At 43.4% G+C, this 19,086-nt stretch overlaps 1 protein-coding gene across 7 annotated transcripts in view; it reads right to left on the bottom strand.

The window, feature by feature from the left end:
• Positions 1-19,086, bottom strand: part of ank1b (ankyrin 1, erythrocytic b) — a 59,914-nt gene that overhangs the window by 4,003 nt on the left and 36,825 nt on the right. For 2 of the 7 annotated variants that reach the window (XM_078088439.1, XM_078088440.1), the window contains exons 22-42: positions 18,850-18,922; positions 18,656-18,676; positions 17,252-17,375; positions 15,562-15,625; positions 15,085-15,197; positions 14,139-14,363; positions 13,560-13,714; positions 13,214-13,425; positions 11,952-12,156; positions 11,758-11,854; positions 11,441-11,669; positions 10,758-10,886; positions 9,299-9,418; positions 8,733-8,817; positions 7,535-7,609; positions 7,008-7,139; positions 6,761-6,919; positions 6,072-6,143; positions 931-1,618; positions 694-820; positions 301-372 (exon numbers count right to left, since the gene is read on the bottom strand). In XM_078088439.1, coding sequence (XP_077944565.1) covers positions 301-372; positions 694-820; positions 931-1,618; positions 6,072-6,143; positions 6,761-6,919; positions 7,008-7,139; positions 7,535-7,609; positions 8,733-8,817; positions 9,299-9,418; positions 10,758-10,886; positions 11,441-11,669; positions 11,758-11,854; positions 11,952-12,156; positions 13,214-13,425; positions 13,560-13,714; positions 14,139-14,363; positions 15,085-15,197; positions 15,562-15,625; positions 17,252-17,375; positions 18,656-18,676; positions 18,850-18,922 — 3,177 coding nt within the window. The remainder of the gene's footprint in view (positions 1-300; positions 373-693; positions 821-930; positions 1,619-6,071; positions 6,144-6,760; positions 6,920-7,007; positions 7,140-7,534; positions 7,610-8,732; positions 8,818-9,298; positions 9,419-10,757; positions 10,887-11,440; positions 11,670-11,757; positions 11,855-11,951; positions 12,157-13,213; positions 13,426-13,559; positions 13,715-14,138; positions 14,364-15,084; positions 15,198-15,561; positions 15,626-17,251; positions 17,376-18,655; positions 18,677-18,849; positions 18,923-19,086) is intronic. The other 5 variants (XM_078088444.1, XM_078088445.1, XM_078088442.1 and 2 more) reach the window with 3 other exon arrangements.

The following is a 19,086-nucleotide window of genomic DNA, read 5'->3' as shown; positions in this document are numbered from 1 at the left end:
GACCAGTTAACTGCTTGAAGCCTCTACATGTCACCAGAGCCGAACAACCGTTTGTCTGTTTGTGGATTTGATTATGAGGATATTTTTAATTTATGAACGTCAATTCTTCATTTATTTAGATTACGACTCATAATGAAAAAGGATTTATACGGGTTTGTTGTCGTATCTGGGCAGAAAATGCATTTGGCCGGTGGCCCTGTGTCCTCGCCTACGTGACTCATTCACAGTAATCTGTTTTGGTCAACAGTGTTTATGTGTGAATGTGGCTCAGCGTAACTGGTGAAAACAAGACTGGCTCACCCTTCTGGCAAGCACGCGTCCGTGTTCATCCACAAACTGCGCCTCAGCAGCAAAGTCCTCCTTCTCCTCCGTCTGCACAAAAAACACACACATTTGACGAGTAAACAGCAAGTCAACGTCCTCCGATTCTGTGACTTCCCCAAAATAAAACAATCTGATGACTGTTGATTTCTGTTGAGTGAAATTGAATTTATTATTGAATTTTTAAAATATATTTATAAAAATCCTTCTTTTTTTCAAATCAAATGCTTATCTTCCAATCTGAAAATTAAAAAAAATTAAAAAAGAGCAACATGACCTGGCCCCGCCTCCGCTCTCGTTCCCTTGTCAAAATGCAAAGCTTGTCAAAATGCTCATATAACGCGTCATATGAGTGTAACCCAGGTCACATACCGGAGTCAGCAGAGCCTCCTGGGCCACGTGCAAGCCGGGTCCGCCTCCGCCGCGTCCCAATGACAGACAGCCCTGCGGGGAGTCCTTGTCTGGTAGGTAAGGTTGAAATGCTCCTCCTCCCACCACGCTGGAGAGAGAAATAGAGGGAACGATAGAGAGATAGATGGTTGTAGCCATTGTGAGAACAGATGGTGGAAAAGCTCACAAAATGTATTCAGTTTGACATCGTCGACGTACCGGTTATCTCCGTTGTGCTCCAAAGCCCGACTCACTCCTGACATCTCATACCGCTGCGCGTACACCTGCTGGCCTGCAACAACAGAAATCCCTTCCACTGAACCCAACCCTACAACTCCACCTCCCCCTTTTGCTCCTCCTCCTCCTCCTCCTCCTCCTCGTCCTCCTTCTGGTGCAAGGACCTCCCCTCTCCTCCCCTCCAACCTCTGACCTCCCAGCTGGCCATTTAGGTTGACCTTGGGTACGGCACCACTGGCCCTCACCCTGTCCCATTCTGCCAGCGCAGTGGCTGGCTCCTGTGGCGCCTCCTCCTCCTCAACCTCCCCTTCCTCCTCCTCCTCCTCCTCCTCCTCCTCTTCCAGCTCCATGATGGAGCCACTGGCCCCACTGGCACCGCTGCTCGGGCGACCCCAGCTGCAGGGAAGGGAGAGCGTGGCGCCCTCCGAGTCGTCGGCGCGACTGCTGCCCTCTAGCGAGTAGTCCTCCACCGTGACCAACGAGGGGCTGACCCCCGCCGGCCACACCTGAACCTCCGACATCTCCATTAACGTGTCTTCCTCGGTGGTGGCGATGGGGGCGCACTCGAGGCTGGACACTTCCTGCCAGTAGGGCTCTGAGCCCAGCGGGGAGGGCAAGCTGTACTGCATGGAGGCCGGGGACAGCAGCTCCTCCTGCACCAGCCCATAACCTGAGGGAAGACAGGGGCGAGACAAGAGAAAGACTAACACCACGCGGGCACAGCCGTGGGCGGAGGATGGGGAGGTGGTGGAGCGACTGTTTCGCCAAAACATGAGGAAACAGTGGGGGGGCTCAGCTCTGTCCCAATATACCAACAAAGAGTCTTAAAAGCCTCGATAAAGTCAAAAATGTAGGATTGAGAGATCCTTCAATCTCTTTCAATCAGTATGAAAAGAGAATAGTTTATAATCGGGTTGAAAAGGAAGTGCGCAAGAACAACACTCTTGAAATTTGATACCTCAACTAATGGTAATTTGACTGATTGCTGTTCTTGGATTGGATTCAAGCACTTTTAGGTCATTGTCATTGGGACACAGCGATGAGAGTGAAGTGAGGGGCAAAAAACAGGGTTTTGGTGTAACGCCCGCTCTCAGTGAGGTGAATTAGTTTGAGGCTCCAGTGTGCTGCCGTCTAAGACAGTGAATCTGCAGAACCTAAACTGTGCTCCTTGAGGAGTGATGAAAGGGGGTAATTAATTCTAAAGCCAGCATATTGATTTTAGGGTTGGCACTAAATAAATGGATCATTAGTAACAGGCGAGAAAAGGGTTCCAATTGGATTCAAGTATCCTGATTGGAGGCGTTAAGAAGCTGATGAGCAAACTTGCCGTTGCATTTACATACAGCCAATGATGAAATTACAACTGTTAATATCTGACCATCATATTTGATGCGTTTGGGAAAATTACAAAAAGACTGTTTAAATGTTCTTCTCTCGATGTCTGATAGTGTCGACTAGCAGAGCGCGGGTGCGGCACATTTTCAGGAATGGAAACAATTTTCCCGACAGCTGATTAGATTGGGTTGTTTTTCTAAAACATCCCAACGGCTGTGATACACAAAGCAAAGTGATTAATCGTCTGTCTTAGCGTTCCAACCCCGGACAACATGTTTCAGATTGGGATTCAGCAGCAACGTGCTAGTTCTGCAGATGAAACTGCAAGTTGCTCTTGGAATCATCACAGTCATGCATCTGCTGAATGTTTCTGCATCCCAGGCATCCAAATAAAAGGTCATTGCACACGCACATACTCACACATACACACGCATACGTGCACGCACACTAGACAGAACTATTATGCTCGAGGAGAAGTTTTTGTGTACCTGATGGTGCCTGTGAAGGCAGATTAGAGTCTACATTGCACCATGTGCTTCTTTGTGTTATCATGTGGGCACACTGACATTATTTCTTTGTTCTACTTTGGAATATTAAAAATATATTTATAAAAATAACACTTCTAAAATACACACATTATATTTTAATTTAATGTAGTAAAATATAATAATGTGATTCACATTCAGTATAAAAACAGGTTGGTTATCCAAGTTTAAGAATGAAGTATTCTGTTATTTAGTCTGAATATCAATCATTTTTAAGATGCATTTGGTTTTTCGACAGCTGTTTTCATTCATTATTTATTATGTTTAACACGTTTTACATTAAAACATGGTTAATTGCCTAACTATTTTAGTACAGTTTTAGTACATGACCTGTTTGGATTTTGGATTGCCTAATTCCCCGCAGTCAAGTGTTTTTGTGATGAATAAAATGGATGAACTAAGGTGAAATTGAACAATATAGGAGGACTTTACCCAATATCAAGGTTGCGTTCCCACTCTTCTGTTTCAGAGTCCTAAACCATTTTTTAAATCATTCTAAACCAGTTTCTAAATCATCCTAAACCGGTTTCTAAATCATTCTAAACCCTTTGAGAAGCACCAAGTCCTGAGGTCACTCTGTTTATACAGTTGACAGGTAAAAGCCACAACAATTTGTAAAGATAGTAATTATAATACTATAGTAATCAAATAGGATTTGATTATGGTCGTGAAAGGATATGATTAAAACTATTTAATCAATAATGCAAAAAAATGTCTATAATTAGATATATCAGTACATTTATTGTATGAAAACTACTGTAATGGTTAGCTTTGGAAACAAGGGTTTTTCCAAAAAACCAAACAGTGGAATGAACATCAAATATGTCATTAACGTCCAGCTATGAAGAAAAAATGATGAACCAATGTGCTAAATTCTATCTCACCTGGCCTGCCAACACGTGCATATTGTATTCAGAGATTTCAAATGCTTCCAGTTCAAATGAATCCTTGCAGATAAGCTTCACCACTACCTGTTCCCCCTTAGTGACAATCTCACAGCAGGTCCAATTGTTGAAATAGGACTACGTAGCTCAAAACTAATCCATGAAAACTAATCTCTGAGCAGTAAAAACGTCTGTGATAATGAGTGAAATACCTCTTTACTATGCAAGTAATCATGTTTCACAGTTTCTGTTCTGATGGACTAAAATGGTAAAGTAAACATATGTGTGTGTGTGTGTTTGTGTGGTGTCTTTCTGGGATGGAACAGGGCCAGGATGATGAGATGTGTGTCGGAATGAGTTGAACGCGGTGGGTGGGGGGGGGGTTTAGAATGAGAGTTAGAATGAGTTAGATGATACCGGTTTAGCCTTTCCCTTCACTCCTGCCATTTAGAGACAAAGATGCGCACAGGTGTCAAAAGCACGGGATGAAGTGAAGCACAATAAGCTCGTCAAGTCACAAGAAAACAAACCAAAAACAACACACTGCAACACCACGCCTCTTGATTAGCACTGCACACACACAATACTCCAAATAACATATAAATGGGCTCACGAACGTTTCCTTCAGAACCTCAAAATATACACATACACAAACAAACCTCACAGCAACATCCTGCTGGCAGACAACGTTCAGACAATGTTAACAGTGAGGCGTCGTCAGACTTGGGCAAAACAGGACGAGTTGCGAGGGGGAGGATGTTGGAGAGGGATTTCTACTTCTAGTAGAGTTATAGTTCTAGTCTGAGCAGGGTTCTAGTTCGGGTCTTAGCATAGTTCTAGTTTTCTTGGAGTACCACTTAAATTAAAGTTTTTTAAAGTCCTATTTAGCAAATATGTACAGTGTCTTACACTTACAATTTGCCCAGGAATGAAAGACATGTCACAGCAACATTCTAGATTGAACATTGCTTACTGCACAGCTGACCATGTGTTACAGTGTAGCATTAAACATCACACTCTAATTTACAGGTAAAGAGAAAATAATGCATTTGTTTGTAAATATTACATTAAAAAACACATTGAAATACACCCATTGGACAGGGAAAACATTTTTACACTGGGAAGAAAACTTACATCGAAAGCATGCCATGCACACAACGAGGTCAGAATATACAGCAACAAACAGCAAACTTTATTATTTTCAGGAATACTCGAACTCACAAGTCACAGAACACACAAAAAACGTAGACATGGGTAAAAATATATATTATGTAACTAGAACTGAAACAATTGACTTTAATTTTGTTGCCTTTCTTTGACTGCTAACAAATTCAGCTCCTTAAAACACACACACGCACACACACACACACACACACACACACACACACACACACACACACACACACACACACACACACACACACACACACACACACACACACACACACACACTGTAACAGCAAAGCATGCAGCATGCACATGCACAAACTGTGGTTCACACACAGAGCTGGATTGAGAGAGAGGGGGGAGGGTCCCCGCTCGACTGAACGAGGGAGGAGTGCGGGACAACAAGATGATAAGAGAAGGAGGAGGCCCAGAGGTCAACATGAGGTCATTTATGAGGTCAGAGGTCGGACAGGAAGAGCTGTGAGGAAGAAGAGCAAGAAAGGGGAGGAGCAGGAGGAGGAAGAGGGAGGCTGGGCATCAGATATGACATGTCACAGGTAGAAAGACTGAAAGGAGGAGGGAGAGAGATATGCCTGAGCAAAAGACACAATTCTGAGCCTGCTGTCAATCAAGCTCGTCAGAAGTGAAATTCTGTTTTGTTCTCAGGGAAAGAACGAGATAGACAGACAGAAATAGAGAGTGAAGGACAGAAACAAGGTATGATGGCCCAGAGCACCCTAGCATCTGTGTTATAGCACCACCTCTGAGCAGTGCGTCCATCCCATAGACACACTCACACTGGCACACACGTAATTTAAACAATCTCAAATATCCACAATTGATATTCAGAAACTTCCCATGTGTTGTGTGTCGGCTCGTTATGCCTCGAGTTAATGTCTTTTCTAAATATCCGGTCGGTTGGAGCAAAAGGGAGCTATCCTCGTTTCTCATTTTAAGCAGGACGAATAAGTACGGTCGTGTTTAAGAAAAAAATAAAGAGAAATGACTTGTGCCCCAGTGAGGGAAAAGGCACAGAGGCGGTGTTAGTGCATGCTGCAAAAAGCTGCGATCATGGTGGGAGAATGACACCACTGCTCGGATCACCTGAGGTTCATTTTCAATCTCAATCGTCATCATGTACAGTGCACGTCATGAGCAAGCCACCATGCAGCCCGAGTTCCCTTCAACTTACCCCTCCTGAAAAACGGGGGTCTAATAACTTGAGGCTTGTGCATAAGGCGCGGTGGCCTTTTGTCCGTGACCTCTTGTGGAACAACAGAAACAAGGTAAAATGGCTGTTACCCAAACTCAAAAGAAGCAGTACATGAGAACAACAGCTCCCCTTACTGAGCTGGAGAATTCTGTTTTTATTTGCGCTGACTATGATCAATATATTAAAGTACATTAATCCTGGACGCAAAATTATGAATTAAGGATAGAATCAGTTATTTTCAGTCAATATTATATGTGTTTTTCTTGTAATATTCAGTAGTTTTGTCATGAATTCCTATTTCCTATATTCCCTATAAATACTTAATATATTCGTGTGTATGTTACTGCAAATATTACTAAATACTCCAAATAGAGAAAATTCTATTTAAGAAGGAAATTATTTTAAATTCCTTGAATTTCTCAATAATTCAATTCAGCATTGGATAATCAAACAGGCTGAACATCAGTCCCTTCCATGCTAATTTCATTGTATTAACTGTAACTTTATTAACAATAATAACGTTAATTAATAATAATATTGAACCATTTGCTTTTGAGCTGAGCACAATTTTGCAGTTTAAATGTGGTGAGCTAATTCGCTGTTCACACAGTACACCGCTTTGAACATCGTGTCTCTTCTGCGACGTTTGACGCGCTTGTGCCTCTTACCATTGAGGACACTGGGGGACAGCAGGGTGGAGTCGCGGTCGCCGAGTCGACAGGCCCCCTCCTCTAAAAAGCCGGGCGCTGCCTGCGGAACCTGACCCTCCAGAGATGTTACGATGTCCGCTCGGTCGATGTTCTTCAGAGCCGCGTACAGGCTCTCCACTGGGAGGGGAACACACGGACAGATAAAGAAAGCAGGACGTATTGAAGTAGCAGCAAACCTGGAGGTATGCACCGGTGTGGGACTTACTCTTGGCCCTTTTGCCTTCTCTGCTGGCCCACAGGTTGAGTAGGGCCGAGCTCTGCTCCAGCAGGGAGTTTGGGTTCTCCACACGAATCCTGTTGATGTCGTCCACACCGAACTGAAGCTCACGTGCCAACTCTGCAGCAGGAGCCGTTCAAGTAGATAAAAAGGGAATGAGCACAAAAAAACGACCCACGCGGTATATACATATATATATCCATATATATATATGGATATATATATATATATATATATATATATATATATATATATATATATATATATATATATATATATATACATATGTATATATATCCATATATATATGGATGGATGGATCCATATATATATATATATACATATATATACATATATATATATATATACATATATATATATATATATATATATATATATATATATATATATATATATACATACATACATACATATATATGTATGTATATATATATATATACATACATATACATATATATATATAGGAGGCTCCTTTGATCTTATGAAGGACTGACCTGCCCAGCTCAAACCCAGCTGTTCAGATATGATGTTGATCTTGAGCTCGGTCCTCTGCATGGCGTTCACTGTGGCTAAGGTGAAGAAAAGAAACAGCCACAGCAGAAATCAGCTGCCGTGCCAGAGCCAGCAAGGCGAATACATTAACAGAACTCTCCCCGGCAACTGTATCCTCGACATTAATTTAAACACAAGTCACAATTTATTTGGAAAATCCAACTGTTATCTAAAAAACAATATGTACAATTTTGGGCTCAGTAGAAAGATTATATAAATTTTAGATAATCCGAATGTGTTATTAAAAAAATAGCTACTATTTGATTCTTTTTTTCCCTTTCGGTTTGAATACATTTGTACCCTAAAAGACTCGACAATGACTTCAGTTGCTTTCAGAATTTTTAATAGCAATACTTACCTTGACAAAGCATAGCTCTGTTGGAGAAAATAAGCAATACCCTCACCATTGTTTTATGTCCAAATAGCCTTGATCTGGGCTGGGGAAGTTAGAATTTGGGGTTCATTCAGGTGCTCGTCCCACCAAAGAGGCATTCAGTAACTATTACAAAGGGACCGAGGTGCAATGTAGCAGCGCTGTGTGATAGACAGAAAAGGCCTTTCTTCCTCCACCCTCAGCCCGCCCATCAGCAAAGTTTAAACCAACCAGAACAGCCGTCTTAGCTCATTTACCACAGGCCAATCAATTGGAGGGCTCCTCTGTCTAGCTCCACTGCGAGGTCCTTGCCCATTCCCAGTGCTAAGCTACATTGCTAACGCTAACAGTTTCTGCCGACATGCCATTGGAAATCGCAGTGGAGACACTAGCGCCATGCAGACCAATCACAGAAGTCATTCAACCGTTGTCGTAGCTACCAGGACACTCGACACTTAGGAAAGACTATTTGCCATGTGCCATGGTGCCATTTTGGGTGGTTTTGGAGGGGGGGGGGGCTCATCTTTTGAATAGGAATTCTTCTGACTGCACTGCAAGGAACTCTGGGGGCAAACTGTAGGGCAATGCAATGCATCCAAGGCTCGGGCTTTGGGCCATGCGTGCACGCGAGACTGATGGGGAAGAAATAGAGAGGGCAGAGTGGGAAGCGAAGGGTCGTGGGTAAAAGGGGGGGGTGCAACATTCGGTGGCCGTCTCCGTGTTTGCACATCGGGAGACGGCTGGCGGTCAGGCAGTGAAGGACTCACCCACACCCGGCTCGTTCAGGGCACTGTAGCGCTCCCTCAGGGCGAGGGGGGTTAAGGTCCGCCGGCGCTCCTCACTTCCAGCAACCTTAAAAAACAAGGGTAGAGTTATGTTATGCTTATTGTCGGAAGTGACTTTTGAACCTTTTGCCGCCCACTGTTTGGCCTTGAACGATTTGCTGATTAAGTGAAAAGTTACACGAATGAGATCCAATAGACTCAATAGATTGGATTTTCATCACTTTGGTCAATGTGGTTGTTGTGAAACGTAGTTTCAGTGACCACCCCAATGACGGGAGGTGTTAAATGGGAAAGCAGTGCCGCATACTGTTTAGCTGTCAATATCTCTTGATTTGCATTTATACCGGTGAAATGTACTGTATATATGCATAAAAAACGTCCTTTCAGTTCATTCAAAACCATAGATGTATACATGGGAAATGAACTTGCATTAATGTAGCACCTATGCATTCTACTGATGATTTAAAGCTCCCATTCACACACCCATTTCTACACTATACACGGACCCTTAATCCCAAACCCAATCCCATCTGAGGCAAACGCATTACCTTGACACATGGGGGCATGGTAATGTTTAGGTTACACAGGACGTGCTGAGTCTCCTCGTACTTGGTGCACTTCCGCAGAAAGGACAAAAATCCAGCGGCCTCCTTGTTACTGTCCCTGACCTGGCAGAGAGAAATGATCGACAGAGAAGAAAAAAGAGAAAAGAGGGAGGACGTGCACAGAGAAAATGGAGGGAAAAGAGAACATTGTGATGAGGAAATAAGCAAGGAGAGATGGAGCATGAAGGGGAATGAGAGAAAGAGTGAAAGCAGTGGACAAGGGTGAATGGGAGAATGATAGAGATAAAAAGAGAGGAGGAGGAGGACAAAAAAAACAGATCAGAACGGGTATTAGATCCCTCCACAGAGCCCGGAGCAGGTGGCGAAGTAACATGGGACGAGAAGCGGGGGGAAACAGGGATGGAAGCAGTCCACAGGCAGGCGAGAGGGAGAGATTTACCTGCACATTTTACCTGGACGTCTGTCAGACCAGACAGTTACAGAGTGACCGTGAGAGAGAGAAAGAGAGACAGTGAGACAGACACGTACAGACAGGCAAGGCCGCAAGAAAGGAAGGCAAGCAAAGAAAGTGAGGGAGTCACAGGACATGCAAACAATTACCGAAGAGAGTAGACAGGTAGAAAGATAGGTAAGTTGTCTGTTTTTGTTGGCTACACAATAATTTAAAAAAGTATTTATAAAAAGTAGTGGCTGATACTGAACAGCAGTGTGTTAAACGTGGAGACACTGATAGACGAATAGATCAAATGAAAAAAAAAAATCAACACTAAAGAATAACATGAATCTGATAATACACATGAAAAGACAGACATGAAAAAGCACACAGCATGAAAACAGACAAAGTTACCTGTGAAAGAGAGGGGGGTTTATACAACGGCAACAAAACACAGAAGGTAACAAAAAGGAAATAAAGTTGCACAGAAGAAAGACTACTTTTACAGCGAGGCGTCTGAAACCAAACTTAAAAAACAACGTACCGATACATATTAAGGAGGTGTTTATTATACACGTTCCATTGGAATAGAAGAAGGACCACAAAAACCACGAAGATGTGAACTTGTCAGAAAGAATGCCTGAACAATACAACATCCACGAGGAAGAATGAGCTGACTGACAAACACACACAGATCCACAAATATCCCCATATGTTCAAAATTATCAAAAAATCTTCATGTGGCACGTTTATCCTGTGTAATTAAGTTCCCATGTTATCTTAAACTGAAGAGTAGACTAAATAAATAAAAAAACTGCCTGCTTGACAGTAAAAAGCAAAACAGGTTGTTTGGGTGGGTGATCATCAAGAGGGAAACTGACTAACTGGCCGAGAGGCTCCGTGGAACGCTGAATCCAACAGCGGGAAACGAACGAAACCACAGTACCGTGTGAACGCGCAGCGAGTGAGACGAAAAGCAGCCGTGTGAACAGTCAGGAAGAGACAGACCTTGACAGAGACGGGCAGCCGGTTGTCTCTGAAGGCCTGGAAGCTGAAGCTGCGAGGCTGCTGGGTGGCCTTCCTGATGGGCACGAGGTTCCCCGAACACTCGAGGTGCAGCGGCATGCCCTCCATCAGCTGTGGAAACAAAATGTCAAAGGTCAGAAAGGACAGAGACGAAGGGATTGATTGTTTTTGTCATTTTCTGAGAGTAAATCAATTTCCAATATTTTCGGATTCCAGCCTCGAAAATGAGATGACTTCCTGCTGTTCTTTGTCAAACAACCACAATGTGGATTGATATCGGAGGACACAAACTTCTCTTCCTCCAGCACAGGAATCTACTTTCAGGATTTGAGGGAGCAAAGCATTTTTTTTTCATCATGGAAAGACAAATAACTGCTATAGTAAAGTGCCTCTGTCACCATCCTACTTTGTTAGACCTAAATATGCCTACAGGTTTGCATCTAGCTTTAAGCTTTTTGGTGTCTAAAAGATGCCATTCGTGCTGTGAAATATTGAAGTTTGACTAAATTAGGGATTTTTGAATAAACTATGACTTAACCATGAATGAATTCGAATTATTTGCATCGTTAGCACAAATCTATATAAAACACATCATGCTACAGGAACTATGTTTCAGGTTTCCTTTTTTGCACCTTGGCCACGTGTCTTATTGCCACTGTGCTGACCTCAATGTCTCGACTGCGGGCCACTTCGCTGAAGTTTTCATGCAGCTCCAGTGTTTTGTCCATCTTGTCATCCGTCATGCAGTAACAACGCAAGCGTCCCTCTCGTGCTTCATTCATCTTAGCAAAAATAACAAACTTGGCCATGTACGGAACGGCCATCAGCTCCCTGTACAGCAAATTGGCAAAGGTCACGGCCTCCGCCGTGCGCGGGCAGTCTGCAAGCCAGAATCTGGGTGAGGCGGGAGAGGAGGAAGAGGTCAGGGAACGCGAGCTAACCGACAACGCGTTTGCTGTAACTGCTGCCTATTGGGGCTCACCTCGCAGAAACATTGGTGGTAAAGTTGGCGCAGCTGTGGGCGTACATGAGCTTGGTGGTGCCGGTGATGTCCTCCCACTGAGCCGGCGCCGTGCCACCTGAGACGAAAAACAACCCCCCCGCCGTGTCATTCATGCCCCCTTAGCACAGGTAACAGATGCCCACGCGCAGCCTTTTGCAGAAGCGAAATCCTACCGATGACACTGCAGAGGAGGCGCAAGCTGGTGGTGTCCCCCTCGCCGGCGTCCCGGGGGCTCTCCCGCCAGGACGGCGGCAAAGGGATGCGCAGGCCGATTGGCCGGTGGAATTTGCGGCGCCGCGGCTCGATGGTGACCACGGGGCTGAAGGTCGCCTGGTTACCGAGGTGCCGGGTCAGCATTTCATCGGGGATTGGCTGCGCCTGCGGAGGACACGGTGGGGTTAAAAGTTTATTGAAAAGCAGCGTGCCAGAAAAAGGACGGTTTAAAGGATGAGGAGCAGAAGGGGGGGAAGGTGAATAAAGAAAGATCAACTCAAGCACAATGTACCGTCTGCGTTAAGTACACGTGATCCAAACGGATAGGAAATAGGCAGGAGATTTAAATAAGGGGCATAACAAAAAAAACATGTGTGATAGACTGAAACATCAAACTCACAGCCATACTCACACATGCAACCAATTCATATTTCACACCTGACCCAACTCAGATCAGTGCATCAGCTCGCTCAGTGTGGCTCACTATTTAAATCAGGCAACTGAAGAGTGATGAATGGCTGAATGAAAGGAAAACACAAACAGAGCAGCATCAGGCAAAACTCATGCAGCTTCCTTAAAGAACATCAGTGCAGTGACAAATCAGTGCATTGAAATGTAAACAATGCATGCCGAAGTGAGCGAAATAACTGAAATGTAGAGCGAAGAACAAAACCAAGCGGAGGTTTTTGACAAGAAAGGTTCATAATGATATGGCAGGCTGACAAGTCCCTCAGGTCTATTTTCTCATTCCCTGTTCAATAATAAAACGTTGTTTGTTGTTGATCGGGTCATTAAATGAAATGATTGAAACATTTAAGAACAAGATTACGGGGTTTATTCCTAGATATCACCTAAATTTCACAAGAACAAGGTTAATGTTCCACAACATGAAGAACCTTAATGGTGTTTTTAAATATTTTGGTCATCTTCTACAGCTGTGTATATTTTCTAGCACTGTTGACAAGTTCAAGATGTTTTGTAGCAAAAAGAACTTCAACTTCAGCATACAAAATGTGTCAAACCAAACGAAACACACACTAAAACGTCGCAGCTGGCAGCCGATTCCCAATTCAAACATCTGTTCTCAGAGCACCAGATTTTCTTCGCACCACAAGCAAAATAACAAACACCGGCACAATAACGAAGGATGTGAAGGGTCTGTCACGTCTCTGCTCCTCATCGTTCCAGCTCGCGCGGGACCCTCCGCGTTTCCTCTCCTCACCTGCAGCCCCAGTCTCACTCTCTTGGTGACGGCCGTCTCGGGGAAGATGGCCTCGACGCGCGGCACCAGCTGGCTGGTCAAGCGGCCGCCCTCCGGGCCGATCAGCTCGCTCTCCTGCTGGATACGGGAGACCACGGCGAAGTAGAGGGGGAAGTCGGTGGAGATGATCCGACGGATTCTCTTCTTCTCCAGCTCGTCGTGGCTCTCCAAGTCTGACGGGGAGAACGATGAAGGGAAGAGGGCAACAACATGCGGATGAAAAAGGTATCCGCCGTTTCTTCTGTAACACCAGTGTCATACGTCAATATTTAAGGTCTCACCGGCCTTTAATTCCCATCACACTGACCTTCATCCATGCCATTCAGAATCGTTTCCAGCACTTCGTCACCATAGCGATTGCGATGTTCCTTCCAGACGGCACCATTTTCGCTGCGAAGGACCACAAGCTCTCGGTCCCCTCGGCCCAGTGAGGCAAAGTGGGGGATCTCTACTATTACTGGCCTGTGAAATGAGAAGGAAAAAAAACATGCATAACGTCTAGTTTTTAAGTCTCAGGCTTTTCTTTTCAACACAGAATAAAATTCAATACAAATTTGGTTTGTGATGAAACAATTGTATATCTTTTGCAACCTTATGAGAAAAAACAATAATATCCATTTTGTTCTGTTCAACATTTTCTCTATGTTTATACCATCATTTATTATTAACCTTACTTGTAGTTTATGTTTTCAGTTGAAATATTTATTGAATAAATAAAAAATATATTAATTTTTTTAAAATATAATTTACATTTCATTCCTTTCATTGAATTATACCCACAAAAACAAATGCACATATGGGCTGACGCACAAAATTTTGTTCATTAAGGCCGTAAAGATGGCCGGATACAGTGAATATAACATACGTGAGTACAAAGTTAACTTACCCAAGGAACTGCATGCTGGATGGCCCCAGGGAGATGATTCGGCTAGCGAGCCCCTCCCCTTCCACCAGCGGAGGGGGCGTGGTTAGTTTCTGAGGTTTGACCAGGCGGCAGGTGATGCGCGTCGGCGCCGTGCAGGTTCGCGGCGGAATGATGACTCGCAGGCCGTGGTGTCTGCTGCCTCGCATGGAGCCTCCTCGAGCGTCGACCATGAAACTCACCAGGAAGCTGATACGATAACGAAATGGGACGGCTCAGATGATTCAGCTTCATCTTATTTTGATCAGGCCACTATGTGCAGCAAGAATGGCTAAAAGACACTTTGAAAGTGCCCCATTTTGCTTTAAACGGGCGGCTTTGTACAGAGGTGTGTGTATGTGGGGATTTAACTTTTATCTTTCTCCCTTTAACCAACTTCATTTTCTGTTTTATATACTGTGACTTATTGTGCCGTGCATGAATCACAAGTAAGCAGACCTAAATAACAGATGAAATAGTCACGATTAGTTTACAGTATAAATTCTAGCCTCAATTTGATGAACAACAGTGATACATCTGTGATTATGTTGGCATTTGCTTGCACGGCAGGGAAGTGGGTCGGCGGGTGGAGAATCCGTGGTTCAGACTTGGCATTCATTGATGTTTTCATACTGCGTATGTCACAACATCAGCAATGATGAGCGTGAAGCCTTCTCAGTTGGGAGTTTGTGGATACTCCTGTTACAAATCGCTGGTTTGTCAATTCTGTTATTAATTATAATGTAATAAAAACACTTCAGGGTTACCTAATGGGCCAATGGGACCCCTGCCTCTCACATGCAACACAACCAGATTTTAAATTCTGAGTAACCTTATTTTCCCCATTCATGTCATTTTCACTTTCCCTGCATGCATTCTGTACCTTAATATTATTATTATTATTGTTATACAATATGTATTATTGGCTGACCCGGTGTGAATAGGGCTGGCCACGGGGCTGACGTTGTCTGAAGTCTCCGTGGCCGGGCTGCTCGGGATGAGAGAGTCGTCATCGTACTCCTTGGGCAGGGGGACAGGGGTGTGCTGAGGTCAAAGAGGGGGGGCGCACGGGGAGGCAGTGGAAAAGAAAATTGAGAGGCAGTTAAATAACCATGACTGAAAATATTACTGCGGAGAAAAGCTTGAGCGACAGACAGAGAAAAGAGAGAGAGGAGAAGGGGATGGAGACAAATTACAGCACAATGAGGTTCGGGAGAAAACAGAGAGGCTGATGGACAGAAATAGGAAGTGAGGAAACAAGAAAAAGAGACCAAACTAAAGGAAGAGCTATAAATACATGTCAGGATACTTTGGAAGTTTCACAAATAAAAATCCGTCTTCAGTTGGATAAAGAAACAAATCCTGACAAAATGAGATGCATCTTCAAAACATCACAAAATAAGCCTACCTGATCCAGCAGTACAGTCTCCGGGGACACACAAGGGATCCTGGGAATAGCAGGAGAATAAGGCCTGAAGGAGAGGAAATGGCAATAGTTTAAGACAAGAAACCGCTGACTGATAATTTCATCTCCTTCTTGTCTCACACTTGTGTAACAAATTGCTGTAAATTTACGGTGCACGGTATCTTACAGTATGTCATAATAACTGTAACATACAGTTAAATTTCCATCCCTTGCTTGTAAATTAACGGCCAATGTCATGAATAAACAGTTGAAGCTGTCAATTTACAATAATAGCAGAATACCGTAATTCAACTGCATGTTACATATATTTTATGAAGTGGTGGAAATACAAGTGCAGTGAATCACAATCCATCTACATCTGTTGTAGGTTAATGTATGGAAGCCCATGTCAGCCACTGAAAAACAGGTACTGTAAGTCATCATAATGAGATAGTATCTCATGAGATACGATGCCGACTTTGACTTACAGGACATTACTATACATGCAGCTGTCACTTTTATCCAAAACGCCCAATGGTTTGAGATAATTTATGTGGAGTAATTGGAGGTTAGGTGTCTTGCTCAGGGAGACTTCGACTTGGAACAGAGAGCAGCCAGGATTCGAACCGCCGACCTTATGCTGCACAGCACACCCTCCCTATCCCATGAGCCACCTTCGCTGTCATTTCACTAGCCGGAATGTACAGATTATAAATATTTTTTTATTATTCAAAGTGTTCATTGCCTAAAAGTCATTTGAGTGTTAATCGTGACCGACTGCTCCTGAACGTGACGTCAGACGCGTAGTCTCAGTTCATCCAGAACACCTTTGCAGTTCAACATCGGAGGAGTTTCTCATTGCCTCGTCTCTCCAAGTAACGTTGATAAGTGTTATTTACCTAACATGATTAACATTCTTTTTCCTTACATCTTGTTGTCTTCCTCATCTTTGTAATTTTAATATTTTACAAATGACAGTGTTTCTAAATTTTATTTTGGTTTGTTTTATAGAGGCACTGGATTAAGGACGCCAGCCGTTTGCTGCGGTCAATTGAAAGTGTTCCATAGCGTATTGTTGCAGTTAGTTTACCTTCTTCCTAATAATTTTTTTATTATTGTATACATGCGGCATATTTTATGTTTTGTTCTTGGTTACAAATGCCTAACATTTTTGTCTTAAAGGCATCTAATAAACTCCAATCACCATGACCGAAATGAGTTTGGTTGTCTTTCTTTAATTTGTAGGGAATTAAATCCAAAGGAAAAGGTTATAAGTAAACAGTAACACTCTGGTATTTATAACACAAAAACAGTAATACTATGGTAATTCAAAATACGGCAACATACTGTATATTACGGTAGGGCACTGTAAATAAAACAGTAAGCTACTAGCGTCGACTGCCAGTAAATTGCAGTTAATTCACAGTAAAATTGGTTCAAGTTTACGGTAACATACAGTAATCCATTTTACGGTAACATAGTGTAAAAACCATTTACGGTATTACACTGTGAAATAACGGTAAATTCCTGGCTTCCTTGCTGCCTGTAAAATACCGTTAATTTACGGTGAAATTTTTTAGAGTGCAGAGACACTGTGTAGGAACTATGCCGGCCACTCATTGCCATGTTAAGTACCCCCAAAACTTTTCGCAGGGCAACACAAATGCAGAAAAGCGAGTAAACAATGACTCACGTGGTACCCAGGCCTCCCTCAAAGTCTCTAAGGGATTTCTTTGGAGAGAGGAAGTCATCGTCCTGGTCCTTGAAGTCATCCAGCTTCAAATACCGTGCTCCATCCATCCCAAGCAACTCGTCCCCTGTGGACAGAGCGAAGTGGTGAAAGGGAGGGGGGGCATCAGAGAGGGAACAACACAAACGGGCAAACAAGAGGTTGAACATAAAGAATAAATGAGAGAAAAGAACGAGACCGGGGGAATACACTGCAAAATGACTCTGATCTTAGTTCTTCCACTCAGTCATAACATGTCTTAAACCGTGAAAGGAATCGGACAATGGAATTCCCCTTTTTAACTTTAAAAAAACAATTGAATGAGTATCTTGTTACTGTGGTTTGCTTCTCCAAATCAAAATAACGTCACTGGATTTGATTCCCAGTAGGCTTAAGCAGTCGTTGAGGTAGTGGTGGCTGTACCCCCATCCGTCCCATCCTTCACCAGAACCACACAAAAGAACAACCACCAACCTCAAATACCGTCGTCTGAGCAATGGAGTTAAACCAACAACAACCAGAGCAAATGGAAAAACATAAGTGAAATAAGAGGATTGGAAGTGACTTTGAACACAGCTCAACACACTGCACGGACGGCACACTGCAAGGCACCTGGTGAGCTTTTTTTTTAGTGAGCATGCCCATTACAGATGAAATCACATGTGGTGATGGTTGTTTCTGTGTAGGAGAAAAGGCCTCAATTATTAAAAGGATGAATGATATTGAAATAATAGTTATAAGAACAATATGAGACCATAAACCACTTCACAAAACAGAAGTTGTTCACAGACATTTAAACATCAGTACAAGCTTTACAGGTACACAAAAACTGTTAAAACAACAAGGAAACCAACAATAGACTTGAAATGAAACAAATAGCTTGATTCTGAATTTCTTCACAACAGAAAAACGACCTGCATGGGCAGCAAATGTGCGCGTGGAGCGCCACAGCTTGGAGACGCCGTGCGTGTAATTTAGCTTGTTTATCAATTAGCCCGTAAAAGGTGGGAGCGCTCATTTCCATAACGGCTCGAGTGGAAGGGAGCGCTCGTTTTTTGCAGAGATACTGGAGTTCTGTCATTAACGAGTCCACCGACAGATGCGCCTTGAACGCTGGTAAGAAATGTTGTGACTACATGCTGATGACAAACTGACACATTTTCTTTCATAAATCTCTGATCAAGAGGGAGAGGATAAAGATAGAGAAGATAAAGCAGAGCAAACTGGGCTGGAGTTGAGAGCAGAGTCAGAGAAACTGATAAAAAAAAAAGACAATTTGTGAAACAAAGAGAAAATGGGAACTGCAATGAAGGCACAAGTTCACTAGGCACCGGACCGGACAAGCCAGAGACACAGACACAATCCTACCTAAAGTGAGCTGGGTAACCCCTACAAAAGCAGACGGAGAAGTGGGTTACAAACAGTCCACAGACATGTTCAAATTCATGGCGGTACTTTAATGTGGCAGTCAGTCGTCTCCTACCAAACACAGCGAATCAGCGCTGAAAATGAAAAATCAAAGCTGCACTCTGTTGAAGAAGCAATTAAATCGGACGGCCTACCTTCGTCCTCCGAAACATCCAAAATCTCATCCACCGTCTCCGGGAAGCTCATCCGATGCTTCTCTGTGGTGATCTGTGTGGAGAGAGCAGAAGGGAGGTTGTGAGACAGAGAGAGATGTGACAGGGGCCGAGGAGGGAGCGAGATAAGAATAGAAGGACAATTTAGAACTATTTATAAGAGGGTGAGGGAGATAAACCTGATCAAGACAAAGACCACTGTACGATTGAACATCTGAG

This window comes from Gasterosteus aculeatus, chromosome 14 (genome assembly GCF_964276395.1).
Source record: "Gasterosteus aculeatus chromosome 14, fGasAcu3.hap1.1, whole genome shotgun sequence".
Classification (NCBI taxonomy): domain Eukaryota; kingdom Metazoa; phylum Chordata; class Actinopteri; order Perciformes; family Gasterosteidae; genus Gasterosteus; species Gasterosteus aculeatus.
This window is presented reverse-complemented; position numbering and strand designations above follow the sequence as displayed.